The 13629-nt window shown below is 32.5% G+C and overlaps 1 protein-coding gene across 2 annotated transcripts; it reads right to left on the minus strand.

Moving 5' to 3' along the window:
• Nucleotides 1–524: 524 nt before the first annotated feature.
• On the minus strand, nt 525–13283 carry dsd (attractin-like protein dsd). Of its 2 annotated transcripts, none has more exons than XM_015333349.2 (12): nt 12508–13283; nt 5269–5616; nt 4715–4896; nt 4244–4638; nt 3581–4179; nt 3006–3486; nt 2508–2916; nt 2293–2436; nt 2056–2205; nt 1585–1972; nt 1159–1399; nt 525–1042 (listed from the first exon to the last, which is right to left on the minus strand). In XM_015333349.2, the coding sequence occupies exons 1-12, from the start codon at nt 12843–12845 to the stop codon at nt 797–799; spliced, it is 3921 nt and encodes a 1306-aa protein (XP_015188835.1). In that variant the 5' UTR covers nt 12846–13283; the 3' UTR covers nt 525–796. The 2 variants fall into 2 exon arrangements, with proteins under 2 accessions (XP_015188835.1, XP_015188836.1); XM_015333350.2 differs by having other exon boundaries at nt 1159–1378; nt 12508–13280.
• Nucleotides 13284–13629: the final 346 nt, after the last annotated feature.

Raw genomic sequence — 13629 nt, forward strand, 5'->3', positions numbered from 1 at the left:
TAAATTAATTCTCATTGATTCGATTGGATACGTTTTATCAATCATAAAATAAACACGTTTATCAATTATATTGACGATAAAAGCAAACGAATGTTATTTAACAATATACTATATATATATACAAGATTATACATCGTTGGTTTGGAACTATTAACGAGTTAAACGAGTAATTCCTTCGCGTTATTTCAAACCAAATAACTTTTTAACGCGAATAATTAATTAATACTTGTTTAATTCGCTAAGTAAATAATAATTAATTCGAGAAACAACAATTTAAGAGATGAATATTAATTCCCTAGAAGAAACCTTGTGTTCTTAGTTGGTAAACCGTGTTTCGCATTATTGGGAATATAATTTTATAAACGAATTTTCAAAATGAAGAGATTTTCATTACTTACCGACAATTCTTTTTAGAGAGACGATTAATATACAAAAATGTGATTTCTATTTCTTGATTTTAAAACACGATCTTTTTCTTTCTTTCTTTCTTTCTTCTTCTCGGTCATATTTCTCGTAGCCCAAAGTTTCTTAGTTTTTTTTTTTTTTTTTAACAACGTTTCAATTATTCATCCTTCGACGACAAAATGAATTTTGTACGTGAACAAAATTCATAATGAATTTATAGATCGTGTATATGTGTGTGTTGGGCATTGACATTTGCACTCTGTCATAATTAATAAGATTAATCGATTGTCCTGCCACTAATTACAGGCAAGATCACAGAAACGATTCTAAGGCTCTCTCGTAGTTGCATTGGAAATATTGCATTTGTTTGTCTACTTTCTTCGGTTTATCGCTAAATACATGTTGATTCAGGATGTTGACTCGCCGATTTTCTAGTTTTCTTCGGTTCTTTCGTCGTTAATTCTTGGGATGGTCTGCGAGGACTACCCAATGTGACTAAGGCTGAGGCTACCGCTAAGCCAGCACTTTGTCCAGCTGGTGTAAACGGTTCACCACCGGTAGGCAATCTGACTAGCAAGGATAAAACCGCTGCTCTGTTACCGCAACAGGGCTCTAGGGCGATTGGACTAGGTGCATCCTGAAATTATAACATTTCATTTAAATCATACACATTTTCATTCTTTTATATTTGGGCCGTTTCTTTTGAAAATGGCCTATATATATAACTCCATTTGTCAATTATTAGTTTCCTACCTTTTTCTTTTTTCGACTATTATTATATTCGCTGTCACATCTATTGTCAACATCGTTGTCAACGACATCTCGCCTCTCGATTTCTACGAGTACTTGACTGAACGCCCTGTTTGCCATTTGTTGCATCTCTACAAATAATCTTTGTCTTCTTCTATACATGTCATATTTTTGTTTGATCTTCCATAAAATCGCTGCTACCAAAAGTAGAGCAAGGAAACACCTGTGTGGTGGCATATAATCTCTAGTTTACAAGTAAGTACTGCCTGAGACTTAATATAGTAAAAAGTATATTGTCAATTTGGAGAAAATAAATGAACAAAAAAAATGTCCAATTTTACTTTTAATATCATTAATAAATAACGTGTGTGTGTGTGTATTCTCATTTTATTTTGATTAAGTGTTTAAGATAAATGTCTAGATACTCACGTGCAAAATGTTATGAAGAATTGTTGTAGATTTAATTTAGAATATTGTGAAAATGAAATTTGAATCCACAATGGTGGTTGAAAGTCATAAACGTATACATAAAACGTCGTTAAAGTATTGTTTTCTTCGCTGCCAAAATTATAATCCGCTTTACTAAAACGATGTTTATACATGTTTGTTGTACAATTGGCACCCAAAAGAAGTGGCTTCTCTAAACTGTTTGGTCTTTTAATAGTAACATTCATTTTAGCAAGAACTGAACATGTTATAGAAAATTCGGCATCAATGTCAGCTTTGGGTGGTGAATTTTTAAAATTAATTGCTCTGTAATGACGATCTTCTTTTTTACTTAAATTAAATGTAAATTGATAATCGATAACCAAATCGTCTGTAAAAGAAATATTAAAATCAATTTAAAAACATTGACATCATAGAAATGAGAGAAGAAAAAAATGACAATATTTTACTTACAAAAACAGGATCCTTTATTCGCAGGATCGCCATAATAAAGACCTGTTACGTCACATCGTTCACAATGATCACCAACGATGCCTTTAGTCGTGCAAAAACATTTACCAGTCTCGCTAGAACACTGTGTTCCTTGATTATTGCATGAACATGCTAAAATATAGAAAACATACATTTCGAATTAGATTTAATTGGCTACTGATAAAAGTTTATGGGTTAAGAATTGTTCATGTATCTTACGTTGACACGTTGCTCCGTTCAAAGGACTTCCATAATAGCCAGGAATACATTTATCACAATTCTGTCCGGAAGTTAAATTTCCACACGGTTGAATACAAACACTGCTATTTGGAAGACACTTACTATGACCATTGCATTGACAAGCTAAAATAAATAAACAAAATAAAACAAACAATTGTTCTAACAATAATCAAGGAATACAAAAAAATACTCACTGGGACAAGTGGTAAAGTACCAATGATCAAGCGAACACGTTTCTAAACTCCTGCTGCTTGGACCACGGGCACCACCAGGTAAACAATGTCCTTTTCCTGTACCAGAACCATCGTCACACCATCCACAACCAGGATCCGATCTACACGTCGAACATGACAAATAAAAGCTACACCATTCTCTTCCATTTCCAGTAGCACGACACCTTGCCTCGAGCGTTGTCCATGCACGACATTGACCATATGGAAAACTAGCAGGATATGCATTTTTATCGACACACTTAGCTTCGTTCTGACACCAAATACAATCTGATTCTGTACAATTCCTACAGGAAGTATATTCCGAGCATGGACTTCGACAAGTTTCCATTGTTAAACGTTGAGCTTGAATGGTACCATTTAAACTTGTGATCTAACAAAAGAGATGTATAATCAATTACAAATTGTTTAATTGAATTAAAAAAAAAAGGTCTCGATTTTCTAAAAGAACATATTTCTCACCTCGCGTGTCTTTGATTGTGGTTTGCAACGATCCGGACCATTTGACCAAGACCAAATGCAACGGGGATCACTCGAACAAGCGTGACACGTATGCAATTGATAACATTCGATCCCAGTATGAGCATCGCACTTTTCCAAATCCTTGATAACTTCGGTTGCCGGTGAATTTGCGATATCCCGACATATTTCGTACGAACAACTTTTACCACACCAAACACAATTGTATGAAGTTTGTACGCAAGCAACGCAGTCGGTTAAAAGCTTGCACAATTCCTTATGCGAAGTTAATCCTCTAGGTGGGGTGTCGTCCAAACACTTCGTGTATCTTCCATCATGCATATCGTCTTCGAGTAACTCATGCCGCAATATTTTAGTTATTGCAATACACCGTTTTATTTCTTTGTCCCACACACACTTTACACCTGTCCTCGCGTTCAAACACTCATTTTGTTTCATGTTTTCACAATGTCCCGGTGTATACCTGATACAACAAAATATAATTATTAATAATAATCATTGTACGAGTTCTTCGTTCTTTTATCAAACAATAAGATGTAGGATGAGAAGTTAAATACCTCAACATGTCGGATAACATTTGACCATCGAATCCTCCATAAATATACATAGAATCTTCGAAAACGGTTGCACTATGTCCATATCTTGGCAAATCGGTCATTTCCCTAGGTACAAAATAATGTTGCCAAGTGTCACACATGACATCGTATGCGATGGTATCTGCGGAATAACACCTAGCCCCGTGCGAGTGTTGAGTATCGTTATGCATGTTCCCACCAAATACTAGCATTAAACCGCCAGAAATAAAGATACCAGTGTGAAAGAATCTTGCTGATGGTGCGGCCGTTAACAATCTCCACTCCCGGTATTTTGGATGATAAGAGTAGAGTCTATTCGTCAAAATTTGAGTGCTTTGTGACTCGGACACGTATCCACCATAGACATATATTAAATGTGTCAAAGGATCGTAAGCTGAACTATGACCGTATCCCCCACTAACGGGGAAACCTATTGTCTCAACAATTTGCCATTCACGAGTTCCCAAGTAATATTCCTGGACGGTATTCAAGTAACCATACTGAGGTGAATATCCAAAGATCACAACCATTTTCTCTTTTTCCCCATAAGTTTGAACGAGTGTCGCTGTATGCCCGGCTGCCTGTACAAAATTAATATGCAATATTTTCTCAACGTAAAAGTCATTGTTGAATCATTCAATTTACCTTCAATGGTCCGCACATTGTTTTATTTCGACAATTATCGTGCACGGTAACGTTTTCCCAAACCTTAGCCGACACGTCAAATGCCCAGATCTCATTGGTTACGGTAGAGTTTTGTACAACACCACCATACATAAATATCTTATCTCCGAATAGTACGCATGAATGTGCATATCTAGGTGCAGGTAGTTTACCCTCAACATGAGGAGTCTCCCAAACGTTACCATTGTAATCGTAAACATAAATCATCTTGGCACGATGAAAACTTTCACCACCAACCACGTAAAGCGAATCTTTCCAAACGATAGAACAATGACTGGCTGAACCTTCCGGTGAAAAGTCCTTGTAAGTAATACTCTCCCAAAATCCATGTTCTCTCTTTTGATTGCAGTCCACACCTGAAAGAAACGTTCATGTATAAAATCATCAAATTTTCTAATGATAAGATACAAATATAACAAATTGATAGTTTACCCTTATAAGCATGATTACATTCACAACGACGTTTTAATCTACTGCATTCACCATGTCCACGATGGTGCAAACAATTATTTGGACAAATCGGTACGTCGCATGCTTTTCCAGTCCATAAGGCATCGCATGCGCATGTACCCTCTACACAGACACCATGATCAGAACAATCGGTGTAGGAATACCTGTCATTTAACAAACAAAAAAACAAACCAATTGTGAAACACCTAACAACACGTATGACGACACTATAAGTAAACCTAACAATAAAGCTGTTGATTGATTATGCAGCATATAAACAAAATCTTTGTTTCTTATTTAACTAATTATTTACAATGTTGACAATAATATTACAGTATAATTAAAGCAACTAAATTCAGTTAACTGTATCAAACTTCTGCACAAATTGTTAGGTTTACTGATTTAATGTTCAGTGTATTATGTTGATGGGGATTCCCCTATAGAACCGTGTAGAGTTTAAAAGAAAAAAAAAAAGAAATTGGTATCCAATCAACTTAGTTTTTTTTTTCTCGTTGTACAGTTTAGGTCTTCCTTACCTAGTCGGGCAGGCATTAATCTTGTAAGTGATGTTAAATCCGCTCATGTTATAGGCAACGTCCGAATAAAAGTGTAACAAGGCGCTCCCGGAACGTGCTATTACTTCGGGTACACGGCGTATATGATAACCGTCTTTGTGCATAAGACCACTGAATATTGCAAGTAAAGGTGCCTCGACACTGTCACCGTCGTAAATGTACAGGTGGTCCCAACCACATTCCGTTGCAAACAGTTCTACGTGCATACGTATCGTGGAATTTGGGGTGCTCTCGATCAACCAAGAACATCTCACGTCTGCCGTGTAATTCCCTATACCATCGTGAATGCTTCCACTTGGTTCCGTTAATCTATAGTCAAACAAAAAAAGTATTTTTTTTTTTAATTTATTTTTAAATAATTATAACATCTTAAAGCTTTTAAAAGTGTAATGTTGGGTTGACAATTGAATAATTGCAGATTTTTTAACGACAATGATTCGATGAAATCTGCAATTTATCCCATTATAATATAATATACCAACCAAATATAATATAATATATCATATAAAGGTATAATATATAATATAATATAAAACTAATCTAAAAGAACAATTTTGATTATTCCCATAAAATTCATTGATATTTTTCGACATAGTAAATCCTTGAAACTTTTCAACCTTCTTTTCAATTTTATTATCTACAAGATTTCCTATATTTGTGATATAACATGATAAATATTTAAAAAGAAGTATAATCATTGACGATAATCGTTTATTTGCGAATCTTCGAGAATAAAAGAAATAAATAAAATAACGAGAAAGAGAAACTTTAAATCAAATGGTATCTCTGATTACATCGATAAACATGGTTTTTAAATTAGAATTATTGCGGAAGAAAAAGATATAGAAAAAGGTTGAGGAAATAATGCGATTATTATAGCAACATTTGTCCTTGATGTACATGAGTAAGACAATTATTTCTTTGCTAAATGAGAATAATAAATTTATATTATACACCTGTACTTTTTATTATTCTTCTTCTTCTTCTTCTTCTTCTTTTATAACATACAAGAAAATATGTAAGATCATTTAATTAAAAACAACGTGAATACATTCTCAAGATAGTTGAATAAACACTCATCATCATCATCATCATCATCATTATCATCATTATTATTATCATTGTTCCACGTAAAAAGATTATTTTCAAACGATTGATGATAAATTTGGAAATTTGGTGAATTTGATAAATATAGTACATATTCATTCGTAACCTAAGTTCGAATGAATGTAGACGGTGAATGAGTCATAACGGGCTAACCAGAAGTTCAACGACCTTACTCGGTTTCATTTCATGTTATATAGAAGTATAGAAGTATAAACGAACCGATGCGCGGGAAATAGTATTTTTAAAAGGGTAACGAAATCGCTAAATTAGGATAAAGAAAAGAAAAGAACGACGTTAGGTGAAAAACAATTCCTTATTTTAATTAGTTTGCAATTTGATTGTAAAATCATAAAAGAACAAAGTAGCAGAATAAGATGAAGAGCAAGACGAAATAAAATAAAATAAAATAAAATAAAATAGAAATAAAAAAGAAGAAGAAGAAGAAGATAATCCTGGTTAATAATTGTTACGTTGACGAGCCTACAACCTATTCCTAGAGTCACGATCCTTAGAAAGTGTGTCGTTGGAAAGGAGAGCAAAAGCAGGACAATGTAAGGTATAAAACACCCAATGATGTCCTCCTCCTTCTCCTCCTCCTCTTTCTCCTCCTCGTCGTCGTGTCAATGAGAATAACACTTTTAAAGCTTCGTTTATACGTTTTATACGTATATAAAGAAAATCCAGGTTATTCCAATGTTCGTGATACTAATACGAACCTATTATTTCATTAACTTACGTGAAATCAAAGTTTTATGTAATGTGACGTACGTACAAATCACCCGTTATATCGTTTTAACATTGATCGTTGTTCTATTTGATAAAATAAAACAAACAAACAAAAAGAATAAACTAAAAAAAGGCAAAGAAAATAGAAAACTAAATAAGGTACTTACGTATTAACGTCACCACAGCAAAATTCCGCTAATGCGCCAATCTACACCTTTTAAATTATTGCGACAAATCATAGAATAAAAAACTTGATTTAAAATCGAAACAGTTTTAAAATTCAAAACATTTTATTTATAAAAAGTAGTCAATCGGATTTCGGTGAAAAATGGGCCCATATAGAATAGATTCCAAATGATGTCTCGCATCTTGTTCTGTTTTTGGCAAATCCCAAATACGCATTTTCGTAGCACTAAAAAATGAAGGAACCCTGACGAAACCCTGACGAAACCCTGACGAAACCCTGACGAAACCCTGACGAAACCCTGACGGTTGCTGTGTGCAAACAACAAGATTGCTCTTTATTGGCGCATTAGCGGAATTTTTGCTGCGGTGGTATTAATACGTAAGTACCATTAATAATAATGAAGAGGAATCAGTATTGTTTGAAAATTTTATACAAAAAAAAAAAATACAAGGTTAGTTTAAGAAAGTTGTTCAATAAATAAATTAGAAAACAAATCAAGATAAGTATTTTTTATTTTTCTAAAATCTATATACTCAATTTTTCTAAAACGTTTTCTTGTTCAATATTTTTCCTAACCACCATGTATAATAGATAACATTGTGAATCTCTCTTTCTTAAATATTTTAAGAGAGAACACTATATATATATATATATATGTGTGTGTATACGATCGATTCCGAATATTCCGTACTACTAGTTGATGAAATAGAATCAAATATAAAAAAGAAACTTGTATGTGTTCATTACATAACAACCCGAATTAATGAATTATTTACATACTTGTTACAAGAGATAATACGTATATACATAAATTACAAATAATTTGTTCTGGTATTCACGTATTAACGCCATCGCAGCAAAAATTCTGCTAATAAGCCAATAAAGAGCAATCTTGTTGTTCGCACACAACAACCTTGTTGTTTGCACACAGCAACCGTCAGGGTTGCGTCAAGGTTTCGTCAGGGTTTCGTCAGGGTTAGGGCGACAGCATCAGGTGTAAGAAAATAGATACTATTTTGAATCTATGTTAAATTCTATATCGGCCAATTTTCCATCGAAATCCGGTTGACTAATTTTTATAAATAAAATGTTTTGAATTTTGAAAGTGTTTTTTGATTTTAAATTAAGTTTTTTATTCTACGATTTATCGCAACAATTTAAGGTGTTGATTGGTGCATTAGCAAAATTTTGCTATGGTGGCGTTAATACATAAGTACCATATTATTTATAATATATAATATAATTATTAAATATTTTTTATTTGATCATGTTCTTGAACAGATCATTTAATCATTTGTTTTTTTTTATAATTATTTCTAATTGTTTATTAACTCTATGAGAGAGAGAGAGAGAGAGTATGTGTGTTCTTTTCTTTTTCATTTTTTTTTATTCTGGGCAGCAAACTGTCGCTGTGAACCCAGGTTTTCTCAAGGTTTTTCTCTTCTACCAGGTGCCTTCTCTACTTTCGAATCTTCTTACAACATCGAAATTAAAAATAGAAAATTAAATTGTGAAACAAAATGTTGTAATAATTCGCTATGTGAACATACTTTTGAAAATTACTTCATTTCTTACACAATATTATTATCAATTATCATCTTAAATATATATACACATATAAAAATTTCAATATAAACAATTAATAAAATGAAAAAATTAAAAATTAAAAAAAAAAAAAGGCAAAATAAAAATGAAAGATTTATTTTCTCGAAGATTGTAAAAAACAGATATTTAACATTTTGAAGGAAAATTTTTGATTTTCTCATGAAAATGATATGCATAAAATGTTATATACACGTATGTATATATTTACACACATACATACACACACACACATATATATATATGCAAGGAGTAAGTAAAGTTGAGAATTTTCAATTACGTTCGGTGCCGATCAATCACCGTCAACTAAAATGTCACAAAGTCAAAATTCTAAGCTTGGATTAACTTTTGAAAGATGTCTAGAGAAAATCTAGTAATATTATAGTTCTTTCTTTTAACATGTATATATATATATATATTTTGAAAATAGATATTACCATCAACCAACCAATGTTGTAAAAGAAGAAGCTTCAATGAAATTCATTTATCAAATTTAAAAGTCTTATTTGAGTATTGCAAAAGTGCATCATCATCATCATCATCGTCATCACCTATTGGTGGTGAATCGTTCAAGTTTACACTTGAATTTCTTTAAAAAAATATATAAAAAATATTTAAATAATATATATAAAATATTTAAAATATATAATTTTTTTAATAATAATAATTTTTACTAATAAATTTAATTTAAATTTAATAGAATATTTTTTAATAATAATTTTTATTTAATTTATTTTAATTAATTATTGAATATTAATTTTTACTAATAAATTTAATGTAAATTAAATAGAATATTTTTAAATATTAATTTTTGAAATATATATGCATATTTTATTTTAAAAATATATATGAATGTAGTTTGAAAACCGGTTTTTTTTTTTGTTAAGTATTCATATTGATTACAGTGATATATAATACAGTTAGGTAATATACATATTTAAATAATCTGACCAATTTAATGATAACATTAAACGTTTGGAATATTTGAACTTATTCGAAAATTCTAAGAATTTCGTTAAATACTTTAATTCACATTACATTTTATTGATAAAAAAAAAAAAAAAAAAAAAAAACGATGAAAATTAGTCTGTTAAAAAGGTCATGACTTAATAGAAAATTGGATTTTAAATGTGTCTAGCAGACGATGTTGATCCTTGACAGCGAACGAAACCGTACACCACCACTACTATTACACCTCTCTTCTACTTGTCAACTTTTAAAACCGTAACCCACCAATCGATCGATCGATGGGTCAAATCTTCTTATCTAATCTCTTTGTATAAATAGGTTTTTTATATTATGTATCTTATAAAGCTTTTATATTTCTCTTGATCATTTATTTACACGGGACATTAAAAAGATAAAAAGATAAAAAAAAAAATAAAAAGCAAAATACTAATTAATTACATTGATACGAGTTGTAAATTATCTCTTTAGGAATGTTTTTTTTTTTTTTAATTATTATTATTATTATTATTAAGATAAATATCGTATATCTTTTTCATTCAAAACCTGTTTAAATGTTGATTGTTCGATACAAAGTTTTCTGCAAAATTGATTCTAACCTAAATCAAAAAAATCAAACGATGAATTTTTCAGAAACAAAAAATAGACAAACGTTTTCACACACACACACACACACACACACACACACTCTGTCATTCGCAAAGTCCTCTGTTATATCCATCAACGTTTTATTTCTTTTTTTATATTTTCTTGTATTTCTAAACTCAAACAAATAAAAATACTGTCGTTTCTTTTCTATCATAGAAAACGTGTGTGTGTGTATTTGTGTAGGTGTGTATGAGGTTGACAATTTACTGGTTTTTTCTTTTGATACGATAAATAATCTTTTGTTCGTGTTTTTTTAACTTAATTGAACAACATTTTGATTTTTTTCACATGTTGAGAATGTGAACGTGATGATTTTAGGAGATGAATGACTCACGTATTATCTGCATACAAAATTAATAGTAATAAAAGGATTTAGAGATATTAGGTATTAAAACTAAAAAAAAAAAAAACTAGTAAAGAACTAGTTATTTTGTAGCATTTCGAAAAAGAAGAAATAAGAATTCATCTATTCTATTTTTTTTTTTATCAATTTGTGATAATAATTTCCTGAATTCATATTTTATTTCTGTGGTTATCAACTGCATAGATAATTTCTTAGCACAAAGGGGCATTTTTTTTATAACTTAACCTAACATTTTAATTAATTATATATGTAGAAGTATATTAATATAAATAGAAACATAAATAAAAGTACTAATATCGATCGAAAAGGTTAGATTCGAAGAGGGTATCAAATGTAATCGATAATTTGCAAAGCTTTTTCTACAAAACTAATGAAAACTATCTTATCAGTAAACTAAGCTCCTAATATATTCAAAACACCCGGTATATATATATATATATATATGTGTATATAAGTATAAGAGAAATCGATCGATATATGTAGAAAGGAAATTACAAAACAAGAAAAAAGAAGCGATTAAAACAAGTTTTTGTTTTAATTTCCCGCCCATTTCACGTAGTAGTTAATACTTTATTCAAAAAAAAAACTGTTTACTGTAAAATAATTATTAGAGAGGAAGAATAAAAATGGATAGGGAGAAAATAATTAAAGAAATTAATTTATAAACAAAATAAAAATAAATGTGAATCGAAAAGAAAAAAGGAGAATATTAATAAGAATCAAAAAAATGACTAAAATACCGGAGAAAAAAATCGACCAAAGTTTTTCCGATGTTTTCAGTGTATATTTGGAGCGATGTCACTGTCATTAACGATACAACGAGCATATTTCCCAGCGATGAGGATGTCAAACCAAGTATAGTCAATCCAGAGACAATGACCTACGATCTTTTCTACCCCCTCTCTTTCTCTCTTTACCCCATTAATTTCCTTCCACTCGAAAAACATAGAGAGAGAGAGAGAGAGAGAGAGAGAGAGAGAGAAAGAAAGAGAGACTGTAACTGTACGAGAGATAAATATACGCATGATGATGATGATGAGGTGGTGATGGAGGAGGAGGAGGAGGAGGAGGAGGAGGGCGATTAAACTGGAGTGTATCGCTAGAAGAAGAAGAAGAACGTGTCGCGAGTTTATTTACGGAAATCTAACGTGAAACTCTAATTAAGGGAATATAGTAAGAGGAAGTGAGATAAAGAGAGAGAGAGAGAGAGATATATACTTCAAAACGTGTATGTGGGGGGCAAAAGAGAACGATCGAAGAGAAGAGAAGGACAAAGTGTAAAGAAGGATGCAAGGGAAGATGAACAACCCAACAGAACACTCCAGGGAGTCCCGTTTTGTGCACTTGACACGTAGCGACACGTAGACGGCGTTGCCCATAGCGAAAAAGAGAGAGAGATAGGATAGAGATGAGGGGTGGGAGGGCTTAACAAGAAGAACAAGAAATGCTAGTAGAGAAAATATATATATATACATATAGGAGTCTACTTAGAAATACAAAGATAGAAATGAAGGTACGTGTCTCATCCTAAAGGGAGTAACATGACATTAAATAAAATAATGTAAATAAAAAAAAAAAAAGATTTGTATATCGGACATACTTGACTTTGCCACCGCAAAATTGGCAAGCAGGACCCTGCCATCCCTCGCGACACAAGCATGTACCATTGACACAATCCCCGTTGATGCAGGTTTCGGTGTCGCAACTGGGTTCGGTAGTCGTCGTTGTAGATGAGGAGGAGGAGGCAGCCGAAAGGTGCAGGAGCCAACAGCAGAGCAACACCGCCCACCAGAGCGGAGTCAAGCATGGCACCGTGATCCCAGCACCGCACTCTTTAAACCGTTTAATCAGTTCTACTTGTCGTGTCGGTTGCCTAAGACGTTTACGACGATATTTTGATTTATAAAGAAACAAAAACATCTGCACGATCTCTGCCATTTTGATAGGCTTCCATGTCAGAGACAATGGCCGACGGCGACGCACCGAATAAGAAGAAGAAGACACATACGGGATAGGAATGCACTTTTACCTTTCTCTCTCTCTCTTTCTCTCTTTCTATTTTTCTCTTAAGAGAGAGAAACATACACTCAACACTTTTTAAACGTTTGCTGTTGTTTAACACACCTCCCGGGTCCTTACGTTTATCTCTGTTCACACGTTATTTTCTTCTTTCTTTAACAATCTCTTTCTCTCTGAAAAAATTTCGTCACTTATTGGCCTAACTCGAAAACAGAGTTAACTTTTATTATTTCTCTCTTTTCTGTTTTAAACCACCCGAACCTTCCACTTTAGCACGACGGTGCTGTCTGTCGTTGCTGTGCATGCTGCTGTATGCCTCGTCTGACGACGACGACGATGACGACGATGGTTGGTTCTCCCCTTCACCACCGGCCCTTGTCTCTCTCTCACACACTCTCCTCTCTGTCATTCACCAACGCCCTCTATAAAATACGAACACTCTCGAACAACCCTGAACCTTTTCGATTGGTATACTCCCGGCCATTTTCTACCTAACATTCAGCGCTTCCCAACTTTCTTTCATGAAACATTGTAATGTACTCCATCTGTGGTTGACTCTAATTAGGAAAAAAAAAAAAAAGAGAGGAAAGAAATATTTTAATCTTTATAATATAATTCCCAAAATAATTGTAAAGCGCGTATTTCAAAACCATTCTGAAGTTGCAGTCTACGATGACGATGAAAACGTGACGACCAAGTCGTG

Source organism: Polistes dominula, unplaced genomic scaffold, assembly GCF_049000335.1.
Source record: "Polistes dominula isolate Pdom_NZ unplaced genomic scaffold, Pdom_raw_medaka contig_83, whole genome shotgun sequence".
Lineage (NCBI taxonomy): Eukaryota > Metazoa > Arthropoda > Insecta > Hymenoptera > Vespidae > Polistes > Polistes dominula.